This window comes from Aptenodytes patagonicus, chromosome 7 (assembly GCF_965638725.1).
Source record: "Aptenodytes patagonicus chromosome 7, bAptPat1.pri.cur, whole genome shotgun sequence".
In the NCBI taxonomy this organism is placed as follows: Eukaryota; Metazoa; Chordata; class Aves; order Sphenisciformes; family Spheniscidae; genus Aptenodytes; species Aptenodytes patagonicus.
Window position 1 is genome coordinate 68,680,523 of NC_134955.1, and position 12,641 is coordinate 68,693,163.

Consider the following 12,641-nt stretch of genomic DNA (forward strand, 5'->3'; position numbering starts at 1 on the left):
TGCAAAGCAAGGGAGGCAGAAAGAGCTGGGTTGGTCTCTGCCCACCATCCCATGCCAGGGGAACATCGTGTCTGCAGCACCACTGGGCACAGGCACAGCCAGGGGACAGAGCACATCCGAAACAGCGAACGATCACGGTCCCGTGAAGGGCACCGTCCCACATGCTTGTCCTGATGGAAACCTACCTAACCACGCTGCCCTGTGACCGCAAAAACACACAGACACAGCACAGCTAAAGAAAAATCTCTGTAGAAAACTTCTTGGCTCAGTAACAGAAGAAACATTTCAAGGCTAAATACATTTTTTGCATCTATAAAGGATGCTGCATTCATAACCAAAATTAAAAGATCTTCACGGTACTACAGATCCACAGGTTTCCTTTAAAAGACAATTCTCCTTTTTGAAACCCAGCATTTTATTTAGTGATGAGCTTTTTTCCCCACACAAACAATACAAACAGTTCATTTGCCAACAGCAATCAAAGACCAAACAACAGTACGTTCCCGCGGAGGCAATCACGCTTGACTTCTTCTCCGCTGCCATTTCTGTCGTCTTTTAAAACCGTTCTCACGTTGTCAAGGGCTAATTCAGATTTTAAGTCCTGACTTCAAAATTTCAGCACTCCAGCAGGCGGGTGGAGGACCGGGCGCTACCCAGCTCGCCGCCTCAGGTCTTCTTTCATTTTCCTCAGCCCCTGCAGCTCTTTCTTCAGGTGCTTCACAGCCTGCAGAATACCCTGCCGCTGGGGATCGTCCTCCGCTTTCTCGGTGTACAGAAGGAAATGTTTCACAGTTTCGGAGAGCAACACTTCGGGATCCACATCCACCCGACGGAGACGCAACATCCTCTCGCAGGCAATGGCGTAGTTTTTGTGCCAGTTCACCGGGTGATTTGGATGAGAGTTGACAATTTCTTTGTACGACTGTTAAAGGGACAAAAAAAAACAAAGGGGGGGAGGAGGGGGACAAATTAATTGAATGAAGGGGACCAAGAGCTCTTAACAGTCCTTCAAAACTGCCCGTGAAGGAACAGATGCTATTTAGACATCCAAGTCCAGAGTCGGAGCGTTTCTGTACCTCACCCCGTGTTTGCCATGCGATGCGCAATAGCGCGGATCAGAAATCCAAGGGGGGCTGAAATGTTTCCCTTCCTACAGCAGCTGTTTGTTTAGAAACGTTACAGATGATCGTGATAACCCCACCGCACATTATGCGCTTCCCCAAGAGAGGTGTTACACCAGGCCGGGGGAAAAAAGAGATTTAACTGCTGCGCCTGGGAAGACATTTACTCAGTACTTCAGGAGATCAGGACATCTTCCACAGGACTTAAGCAGTCTGTTGACTTGAGTGGGAATATTCATAAGCTCAACAGCAGGCACGCGCCCAAGAACTCTGCAGAACAGCAAAAATCACAGCAAAACGGGCAAGAGTTGAAACGAAACTATTTGTTGACTCTTTGCTGGGGTGTGAAACACTCCTCCTCTCTGCTGACACACACCGATCGTTTTGTGCATCCGTTGGCATCTCGGGCAGTCCAGTATTTCCAGAGATACCTACACCAGCTTACGGGTGTTATTCTTTGGTGTGAAATGCAGCAGAATTAATTTGCAGCGAGAAGACTGTCGGATTTTACACTTGCTGGCTCAGATGCACGACTGTGTAATGACAGAGGGGACAAGTGCATAGAGGGGACTTCAGGACAAGCGATCTCTTGGCATGGGTTTGGAGCCCAGCACAGACAACGTAATTATAGCAAAAGCAGGGTGTCGACTGGTTAGCTTTCGGCATCCTCCGTGACCGAGGGGGCAAGCAGGAATGGATAAATCCCTGAACAAATCTCTCTGAATCTGCTATGCTCCCGGTTTGGATGAACAAGGGAGAATGCAGATTACAGGACCTATATGGAAACACTGTATTTCTATGGAGTCCAGAAATTTAAAAAAAAAAAAGGGAAAAAAAAAGGAAAAAAAAGGATGGAGACTGCAGGGAGCGTTCATAACCACAACATATGACTTACGGTGTACGCAAATGTGTAAAGTTGTGACTTCATTTCTGCAGTCACGCTGGCAGTTTCTGCAAGGTCGAATATAAAGAAAGCTGTTTTCATCCTAGGAAAACAAGAAAAACTTCCATATAATAACTGCTTAACATAACCAGCTCACATCACACGGTTATACACGTCTTCAACATGCCCACGTATGGGACAGTACACCAGCATCTCTATTTAAGTCCTCAGTGATACAAATTTCTCTCCTTGACGTATTTCCTCACCCTATGTCCCAACTACCCTCCGCTCCTTCGAGATACTTTGAGCAGAACCTTTCGGTGAACGAAACGACTGCTTTCCTGAAGGATTTGCCGGAGGCCATGCACGCTTCACCTCATCCTGCCAACCTTTTCCTTCTACAGCTTGGCTCATTTAGATCCAATACGGCCATGCACCATCAAGCTGCCCTCTTTGGTGTGTATTTCCACGCCAGTGAGTTGGCATTGCCCACCGGCTGTTGGAAGGGAGCAAAGGAGCATCACCTGGCTTGCCACATCTCCTCGTTGGCGACAGCTTCCCAGGAAGAGGGCTTGAAACTAAACGGGAATGAGAATAAAATTCAGCCATCAGATCCGTGCCACCGTGTTTCACCCACCACGCAAATCAACCCTTCTAACTCAAGCAGACAGAGACCTTCCAGGCAGAAGAAAACCCGTCATGAAGCCTACGGCTCTGACAGCAGGGAATTCAGCTGATCCTCAGTCATTCATAAAACTTTATTCCTCTCTCTCCATAGAAGGAGCCTCCGGTATATCAGGTGTTTCACAGCATCCTAGCTATCCTCAAAGTGAGAGATGCTTTTTACCATCCATCACGGTTCAGTCTATGACATTTAAATCTTTGGATGTCCCAAGTCCTCAATGTTTTTTGGCTCCTGATCAAGTTTTAAGATCGGAATTGGACCTGGTATTTGACTAGAAACATCCTCTCTAATTTTAATACTAATAAAAATACCACATGCGGATTTATTATATATTCCAAACCACAAACTATTATGATTACGGCTCATGTTTAATTTCTCTAACACTGCAATGGATGTGGTTATGCTGCTGGCAGAAGAATGATGAGCAGGAAGGAGCAGAGTCCTGCCTCTGCCTCGTACCTGCCGTAGTCTTCAGTCCAGTTATACAGATTTCTTGTAAGATGAATCCACTCTCCTGGGTCAAAGACAACATCGGAAGGAACCAGCTTTTCACACGTACCCCACGGCCAGAGCAAATAGCTCCTTCTCCAGGTTGAGTCCCCTTCATGAAGACCTATGCAGACAAACACTTCCTTGCTGCCAAAAAAACCCCAGAGAGAGCAATCGTGAAGCCATGCCAGAGACCGCGGGCCACCCCGCGTGCTTGAGCAAACCCCGCGCCCCGCGCCAGGGGACAGGTCTTAAGCAGCACAACATCTTCTGCGGCACGGATACCTGTCCAGACCATTTCGCGTCGGAAGGGACAATGTCTCCGGGTCAGCCCGCAGAACAGCTCTCCCACTGCAAGCGAATACCCCACCTGGCATTGCACATCTTGTGCAGCCAGCACAGGAGACAGATCCTCTCCCCTATGTTGGTCTTCACAAACGTGCCAGAAGCTGTAGGAGAAGCCCCTTTCTTCCCGACGGCACCTGGCAATGCTCTTCTGCCTACCCACGCTCGCAAGGCTCACCCTGGCTAGTCTAAATGCAGATGCTATTTGTATTCATGTGAGTATATAATCCTTTCTCCACTCTTACTAAGCTATTTTTATACGATGATTATTCCCGGAATACATTCATTCTATGCTAATCAGTTGGCCACAATGTTCACGAAGGAGAAGCAGCGGCAATCTCCTCTCCAACCGTCGTCATTTTGAGTACACGGGAATGTTCCTTTTTTGGTGATGAATTGTATCAACAACAACAACAAAAATGATCAGTAAATACTCTGTGCCGATCACCTTACTTTTCCTTCCTGAAAACCAAACCAACCTCAAACCAACAAGCAACATTATATCCAGATGGAGTTACTTCTGCATAGATATTTGCTTTAATTGCAAAAATAATCTCACCACCGGGGAGGAAGTCAGTGGAGAAAATTGGTCTTTTGGATGCAGTACCAAGCTGTTCCGTAAACAATTTCAAGAAAAAAAGGTTGAAGATTTTAGGAAAGCTGTTACATATGAAAGAAATACTTACTGTTTATTTACTTTGAGGAAACGGTGGAGATTAAAAGCAAGTGTCCCATCGGGTAATACTCCTTCCACAGGATTCCACCGGTTCCCAGGAAAATAAACGCCAGGTAAATGCTTTGCCAGCTTGGGTAAATACCATTCATAAGTCATCATCTATCACCGAAAATATAAGCAAAATTAAAACAAGAAACAAAGTTTTCATTCATTTTACATCCAGAAGCTGCAGAAAATGGTTTCTGCAGGAGGAATGACTCTATTTGCTCGGCAAGGTCACCTCCTGTTTCAGCAATTGCCTGGGACCACACCATCAGACCAGGTCACCAGTGGTTTCTGATCAGAGGCACGCGGTCCTCCCTGTCGAGGGGGCAAAGGAAACACAAAATAACTACTGCTGGTAAGAGACACAACAAGGTTTTGGTTTGGTTAAATATAAGGCGTTGGGTTTTGGGTTTCTCAGCAAGTCACAAACCCTTGCTGCAAAGCCAAGCGCAAGGACTGATGTGGCAGTGGCAGTGTCGGTGTCCCCTTCTGTAAGGGGGATTTTTCTTCTCCCATTTCTCAGGAAAAAAGGAAGGAGTGCAAACACCACCCAGGGACACGCAGCACCTCCGTTTTAATGTAAAAAACCAGAGGCAGAAACCTGCAAAACCACCCTTGGGTTGGGTTGGGTCAAGATAACACAGGGGATGCAGGGAATGAGCCTCAGCATGGTAAAGTCCTTGGGAGAAACCCCAAAGCGGCATTGCCCACGGGGCAACTGCTGACCTGCTGCCCTCCAGGCTGCTCCCAGAAGCCTTCTGCAGCCCCAACATCTGTATTTCGGGGCAGCCGCAGAAAACAGCAGGGACAAAGCTTCCTCAGCAAGGCAAACATCAGCCCTGTGCCCCATCTGGATCTCTGCCGCGATGAACAACTTGGGCTTCCCCTTCTCTCTACCCGCTATTGCCTCCCTGTTGGCTTTCTGGGCTTGAATGGGGCTTGCGCACCATGCTCCATCCCAGAGCCACCCGCAACCCTTTAAAAAAAAAAAAATCAATTTTATTTCCGCATCGTGAGTTTTATTTGAACAAAGAGACCCCCTCGAGAAGAGAAAGGAACAACTAAACTTTTGCTTCCTATTTTTAAATCTGCCTGTTGCCTCTTTTAATATTACTTTCTGAACCTACCTCCTGGTCCACTAAGGTGATATCTGGCCTCATCCCTTCGCAATAATGAACATAACGAAGAGCATTCCCGGGTAAGTCTCCTCTTAGCAAGATCACTGCACCCGTCGGCATAGAGGACAGCAGATTCCTTGCAAACTTATCAACAACATAGTTGTTGCTCTGATCACAAGCCCTTAAGAGAACAGGTAAAGAACAGTATCTGAAAAACGGGTATTTGCATGGCTTTGCATATCTTCAGAACAATTTTATGCAATACGCATCGACAGGTGAAGTCCTTCACCCTGGTTAGATCTTGCTGAAAAGCATCATCTCCGTTTACAGAGAAACCAAGATACAGAAATGAAGCATTTAGACTACAGTCCCCCAGAAACCAGCACCAGAGACACGAGCCACTACAGTTTTGCAAAAATACACACTCATTGCATGCCTTCACCTTAATTCTGACTTTTTCTTGAGCTAAACCTCAAGACTTACTAGTTGGAGCTCTAAGTGCCAGTACAATGATGGTTCTGTAAAACATTTGAAATCTTCCCCAACCTTTTAATGCTTTCAATTATGCACTAAAAAGCCAATTTTTTGTAGCATCAGGCAGAAGTAGACTTACATTACCCGAGATTAGATCCTTTTTGTTACGCAATCGTGTGTTGCACGTCCGGGTATGGACGCAAGAAGAGGACACTCCATGACATGGCTCAGGACATGAGCTATGACTGGCTCACCTACGGACCAGCCTTTGGGAAAAGAAGTGTGCAAAGGAAGGATCCCCGAGTATGAAGTTCTGCATGTTCTACACTTCACCAGTTGGTCAACCTCTACCTGAGCATCCCTACTACTACACTGATTCCTACCCAAGCCGCTGTAGAGTCTTTGGTGTGGTTATGGGAGAAGGAAGCCCTACACTACAGATGTAACTCTTCAAAAAGGAAAAAAAATAAGAAAAACCAGAAGCACAAGGTTTCCTGAAGCAAAGCAAGGGAAGGAGGTGACTGTTCAGGTCAAATGAATTCTGCAAACCTTCTTAGGAAATAAAGCACAGATTTATGAGTTCCTTTCGTGAGAAGTTTACGTATCTACACAGGTTTCTTCCTTCAACCTACACGACACCCCCATTTACAGCCTGCAGTTGGTGCTTGGTGATTTTTAGGGAGATCAAACAAGGGAGTCCCGCAGGCTGTGGCCACACAAGCTTAGGTGGGACGTGAAAAGTGCCTTTCCCACTTCAAGACAAGGACAGAAACCCCAGGAGCAGGGATGGGGTGTTTACCGCAGCACCCCAACCGCACGGCACCCCACAGCCCTGCGAGTCTGCAGCAAGACACGTGCCCGGGGGATTCGTTACCTGTAATTTGCCCAAACTTGAGAAGCGACAAGAGCGAGAGCAGAAAGCCACTCCAGCCACGGCAGCGCCCGGCTGCCCTCCAGCACGGTGCTTCCCACCGAGGGGAGCGCGGCCAGCCCCAGCCCCGCCAGCACAGCCACCGCCGCGTTGCTCTGCAGCCAGAATCGCTCCACCTAGGAAACAAGATCCCAGAGACCCTACTTCTGTTTCCCCGGCTATAAGGAAACAGAGTAAGTAGCTGTATTTTAGGCAGCTTCAAGACAACCACCTGCTCCTGGTTAGGTGGTTTTAGGGCTTCTTCCAAAAGTTAACAACCCAGAGCAATTTTTGGAGTGCAACTTACCACGCCCAGAAACAGAGGTTTTGTAATATCCAAATTTGCTCTCCAAGCGAAGAAAAGTGAATAAACACAGAGCATTCCAGCAAAGACCCAGATCACGGGTGATTTCTGCTGCTTTGTCCTATAAAAAAAATAACGTAGCACTCTAGTTGCATGATGAAAAAGGAGACAAAAGTTATACGAGCACAAAACCAACTATCTCTCTGCATACCTAAATGCATTTAATACAAGGAGCTGACGACCAATAAAAGGAGCTGATGAGCCTTTCTTTACCTTTGCAATTTATAAAGCTTACATTTTCAAAGCACAAAACCATCAGGATTTCAGCATTTTTAAGGATTTCAAGATTTTTAAGTCAGCCGCCGACAAAGTCATAGGGTTACCAGGAGCAGGGATATTTTGCTCTTAATTAATACATGACCACAGCCAATTACTGAAATTTTTGCACTGGGAAGCAGAATAGCTCCCCGTGGCACAAGGCAAAGAAAGCTGCCCGTGCAGCCAGTCAGGGAATTCACGTCGGAGCAAATATTCTCCTCCAACTTACGGCAGTGCTGTGCTCACACAGGCCATGAGCGCCAGGGCGAGGACGGGAAGGGAGAGCTCCGACTTCATCTGTGCCAGCTGAAAACTGCGGAGAAATTAGTGCGTCATCCCCAAATCGCCGCCTGCACTCAATTAAAGTGTCAAGAGAAGCAGGGAATAAGCACAACGTAACATATTCCCATTCCGGTGTGATTAAGTCTACCAGAAATGGGAACAAGCTCGGTTTACATGCCAGGACTTTGAATGAAAAATCACTGGGGAGGGGGATCCAGCATTTTTCCTTCAACGGGGAAGACAGACGGACATGCATGCTGTTCCCGTGCAGGGGACACACGGCCCCAGCTCTGGACCAAGCCGAGGAAAGGCAGGACAGGAGCCACCTTGGCTAAAACGACAGCGGCAGCAACAGGTTTCTCTCCACTAAAAGGCACAGTCGAGATTTTACTCACACCAGTATCTCTCTCATACTGGATCCTGTCTCGGACTTGGCCTAGATTAAAAAGAAAGAAAACCCATGAGAAACCCACACGCTGATTGCCGTATCACTGGGGCAAGGAAAAGTCTTTTCATTTTCTGGTTGCAGAGCCCTGAGCGCACAGGGGTCCTCAAAACCCCCTCAGGTGGTACCCCAAAGGGGTCACAGGGAACAGGAATTGCTTCAACAACAAGACAGCAAACTCTACTCAAACCTTCATTGCAAGATTTACTTTCAGGTTCTTGTTTTACACTACGCAACTGTGCAGTGTTTACCACCCAGATAAGCATTTTTCAAGGTGCTACCGACCCATCACCCCGTGACTCGAGCACATCGCATGGTTTAGAATCATAGAATCATAGAATCATTGAGGTTGGAAAAGACCTCTAAGATCATCGAGTCCAACCGTTGACCCAACACCACCATTTCCACTAAACCATGTCCCTAAGTGCCTCATCTACACGTCTTTTAAATACCTCCAGGGATGGGGACTCAACCACTGCCCTGGGCAGCCTGTTCCAATGTTTAACCACTCTTCCAGTAAAGAAGTTTTTCCTCACATCCAATCTAAACCTCCCCTGGCACAACTTGAGGCCATTTCCTCTCGTCCTATCGCTTGTTACTTGGGAGAAGAGACCGACCCCCACCTCGCTACAACCTCCTTTCAGGTAGTTGTAGAGAGCGATGAGGTCTCCCCTCAGCCTCCTCTTCTCCAGGCTAAACAACCCCAGTTCCCTCAGCCGCTCCTCAGAAGACTTGTGCTCCAGACCCCTCACCAGCCTCGTTGCCCTTCTCTGGACAAGCTCCAGCACCTCAATGTCCTTCTTGTAGTGAGGGGCCCGACCTCCGCTCTATCTGCACGGTGCGATTATTTTCTGGGCCATCTCCCCACAGTCTGAGACAAGCACATGGGCCTCAATTCCTGCTTGTTTACCAGACTCGCCCCTGTCCCCTCTGCCCTGACGGAGGCAGTGCTGTATGGATATCTGAAATTTTTTACTGCGGAGACTTGCAATCCACGGCACGAGCCTGGGAAACAAGACATGCTCGGTGGAGGTGAGGAATTACCTTCACAGGTGCTTGTTGGGGAAGTGGTGGCTACCAGATAAAAGATAAGGTAAACGGATCCGGGAGGTCTGGAAGGAATATTTAATCTGAATAAAAATGGAATAGTTAATTGCATTCAAGATTTAATTAAAAACTGAAAGTGTTAGAGGACGGAGAGCCAGCCCACAGCTCCTGATGCACCACTGCTACCTCTCTGCTTCTTGCAAAGCCCCACCTTGCTGGCAGCCGACGGCTTCTGGCCCCAGACACATCCCTCGCAGGAGATGACATTTCTGACCCTTGGCTTATAGGTGGAACCCTCTCCCGAGTCTTTTCTCTCTGTTTTTTTGGACCCTGCCCGCCCTTAAAAGCGGAGCCGTGGGATGCAAGGGCTGTCTGTCCATCCAGGCAGGGCTCTGGCATTAGCCCAGCTGGCGTCGGGACCAAACGCTTGGGTCTTGCTGCATTTATTGCTCCTGCTTCAGACAAGTTCGTCGTAAATGTGATTTGTGGTGTAGGATTACATACAGTCCATCCCTAAGCCTCCTGAACGTCAGCTTGAATTCCTCACGTTTGATGGAGAAAGGAGGTAAGGGATTTGCATGCCTTGGTATTGCTCTGCCCAATGGAGTCTCATTCTCAGGAGACGGCTGGGAATAGGACAACAGGGGAAATCTCAGAAGTCCTTCAGAGGGTGGATCTTATCTCTGTAGGAGTTTTGGAAAGATTAAATGGCAGCAGCAGGAATTATCAAGTCTTTTGTCTCACATCCTACAGAAGAAGGCTGTAATGCAACGGCGACGGTGCTCGCCGCGTCACGCCGGCTGGATGCGGCTGCTGCACGCACGGGGCTTAATTTATGAGGACGTGGGGCTTCAGGACCCCAAGGAGTGACACAGTATGTAAACCATCCCTTTTTCTTTTTTCCCCTCCCCGGTGGTGCGATTTCCCAGCCCTCTGCACTGAAATCTCTGCAGCAGGAAGGGCAGAAGGGGTGCTGGGCACTTGCTTTCCTTGGGTGGCCAGAGCCAAACATCTATGTCAGGGCTGGAGGAGAGAGATGCAAACCCTACGCCATACCTCCCTCCCTTGGCAAGAGCACAGACCAGTCAATAACTCAGATCAGAGGATTCTGAGACCCCCCAAACCTACCATTCATTTCAATTCAATATTAGTATTGAGTTATTCCTCAATATTAAGTTGGAGGAATTTCTTTTAAAGCTAAAGCAATGCGACCTCTTTAAATAGCTGAGTTTAAAATAAAAAAAGAAGAGAGAATTATTTGTCTTAAAACAAGAAAAACACAAAATTGATGCCACCATCTCCCTGTAGCACAGTTTGCTCTTTGGGCATTTATAAACACGAGACACCTGTACAGCTCCCAGTAAATAATACGGCTCACCCTGTAAAGGCAAAGAGAATTATTTCTTTGCTTTCCCAGCCACGTGATCCATTCCCAGAAAACCTGACAGATCAGAAGGTCAAAATCAGAAATAAATTTTTAAAAAAGGAAACATTTTCAATTTCTTCCCCTGCAAGCCATTAATCGTCACAAATAGAAAGGTTCTGCTATTGCATAAGTTAAAAGAAAGTCATTTAGAAAATGACCCTTATTTACCAGATTGAATGTCCCATATTCTTCCCTGAGAAAGTGGGTCAAAAACCCTTGAAAAGTCGTCTGGTCTCCCCATGTCCAACGGGCTCGATTGAGGTAGGACGAAGCCGGCAGATAGAGATAAGGCAGCAAACCAGCCAAGAAGCATAAACCCAACTTCAGCAAATGGCCTAGGGACAATTCCTGCACCAAAACATGTCATATTGCATAACAATGTTTATTTTAGTTTAATCACGCTGGAACTTCAAGAACAGATAAAGAAAAAACATCAAATATATTTACACAGAGCTGATCTCTCAATTTATAGTAAGTCCCTACAAAATGCTATGTTAAACCTTACGATTTTGTGGATTACTAGGAAACTGCATCATACTGATCTCCTTTGCATGGCAGGGTGAAATTTAAGTGAAGCAAATAATATTAGCTAGGACTCATGAGTATCATACTCATTGCATCTTTCACATTTAAATCATGGCATGACATGCATAGATGGCTGAAGCACTGCAAGGCTGAGATAACCCACTTTGCAGCGATTAAGAGTTGGCTGGTATTCCATCTGGCAAAAAAAAAAAAAACGACTATGCTGCTCTAGTACAACTACGCACATCACCACCATCATCAGGAGTCAGTTTTGCCATTTACTTTATCGTGATTACACTGGCTAAATTGGATAGGCCAACTTTTGGGGTGGGATTTTCAAGACTGCCTAAGGGGTCAGGAAGACAAGACTTTCAAAGGGACTTCTGTGCCTAACTCCTTTAAGTGCTTTGGAAAATCCCACCCTAGAATATTGCACGCTTGCTTTATCGTTAGTCGCTGCCCTGTCAATCAAAGCACTTCTTCAGCAGTTGGGGTTATGGGGAAGAGGCACCATTCAGAGTCATGATCTACAGAGCAGAAAAAGTAGCTTGATAACAGTGGTGGCCAGAGCTCCTTCAGAAGAAAGCTGGCTCTTTTTTACTTAAAAAGGCACTGTTTTCCACCACTTATCCTTCTTATTAGGTGTTTTTCAGCAGCAGGCACTACTGGGCTGCCTAAAGTATTTCCCGGGAATATTGTATTGGCACAGGATTGTCCTTGCTGGAAATCAGAGGTCTCTCTGGACCTCCCCTGTTAAAAAAAAAAAAAAAAGCTCTGTTTAAAGAACACAAATATATCGCAGAAGTGAGTCTTCACTGTGTTAAAGGAAATACACAGTCAGAAAGGGGTTTGCTGGAGACGCTGAACAGATTTTGGATCAAGCGTGCCTGAGTTGCATCTTATCTCTTGCAGCCGGCATGCTTCACTCCAAGCTTAGTTATACCTTGTGCCATTACTTAGAACCACGCCTGATTTATCAGGTCGAGGGTGGAAAAATACAGGCAGGACTGGCCCAGCAGAAACCTGCCCCACTGTCACCTTCACAGGAGCAAAAGTCGGGGGGGGGGGAGTAGGTGGAGGTTTCTCAGGGCCATTTGCAAAGCGATCAGAGCATCTGCGTCGCTGAGATGTGCAGCCGTTTTCAGGGCAAAGTAGAGTTTCTACAACACGTCTGCATCCAACCTGATGCATTGACTCACAGGAGATCACCTACAGAAGACTAGAGCATTGCAGGGCCCCTGAACGTCACCCGGGAGCCTCATCCAGACAGACGTGTATCGCCTTCATAAGCCAGGCATGCAAAAATGTGTTTTCACCTTCTTACACAATGAGCAAGTTTAATAAAGAGGTGTAAAAGGAGGGACATCTTCACAATGGGATCTCTCTGGTAGGAGATGAAAGGGACATATTTGACCGGATCAGAGGCTTGCTGTTTCGCAGAAGGTCAGCCTTCCTTTAGCCTTCTCCAGCTGGCACGAGCCAGGCGCTCTTCACCTGAGAGCTGATCTCTTCTAGGACTCTCCAGTCCTGGCTGCATCAGAGCTGGAG

At 47.0% G+C, this 12,641-nt stretch overlaps 1 protein-coding gene across 1 annotated transcript in view; it reads right to left on the reverse strand.

Annotated features, from left to right (window-relative positions):
* Window positions 1-233: 233 nt before the first annotated feature.
* Window positions 234-12,641, reverse strand: part of TMEM260 (transmembrane protein 260) — a 36,164-nt gene continuing 23,756 nt past the window's right edge. The window contains exons 6-16 of the mRNA XM_076345837.1: window positions 10,737-10,916; window positions 8,046-8,086; window positions 7,598-7,681; window positions 7,054-7,171; window positions 6,711-6,883; window positions 5,372-5,543; window positions 4,210-4,358; window positions 3,149-3,325; window positions 2,529-2,582; window positions 2,017-2,107; window positions 234-922 (exon numbers count right to left, since the gene is read on the reverse strand). Coding sequence (XP_076201952.1) covers window positions 650-922; window positions 2,017-2,107; window positions 2,529-2,582; window positions 3,149-3,325; window positions 4,210-4,358; window positions 5,372-5,543; window positions 6,711-6,883; window positions 7,054-7,171; window positions 7,598-7,681; window positions 8,046-8,086; window positions 10,737-10,916 — 1,512 coding nt within the window. The 3' untranslated portion in view covers window positions 234-649. The remainder of the gene's footprint in view (window positions 923-2,016; window positions 2,108-2,528; window positions 2,583-3,148; window positions 3,326-4,209; window positions 4,359-5,371; window positions 5,544-6,710; window positions 6,884-7,053; window positions 7,172-7,597; window positions 7,682-8,045; window positions 8,087-10,736; window positions 10,917-12,641) is intronic.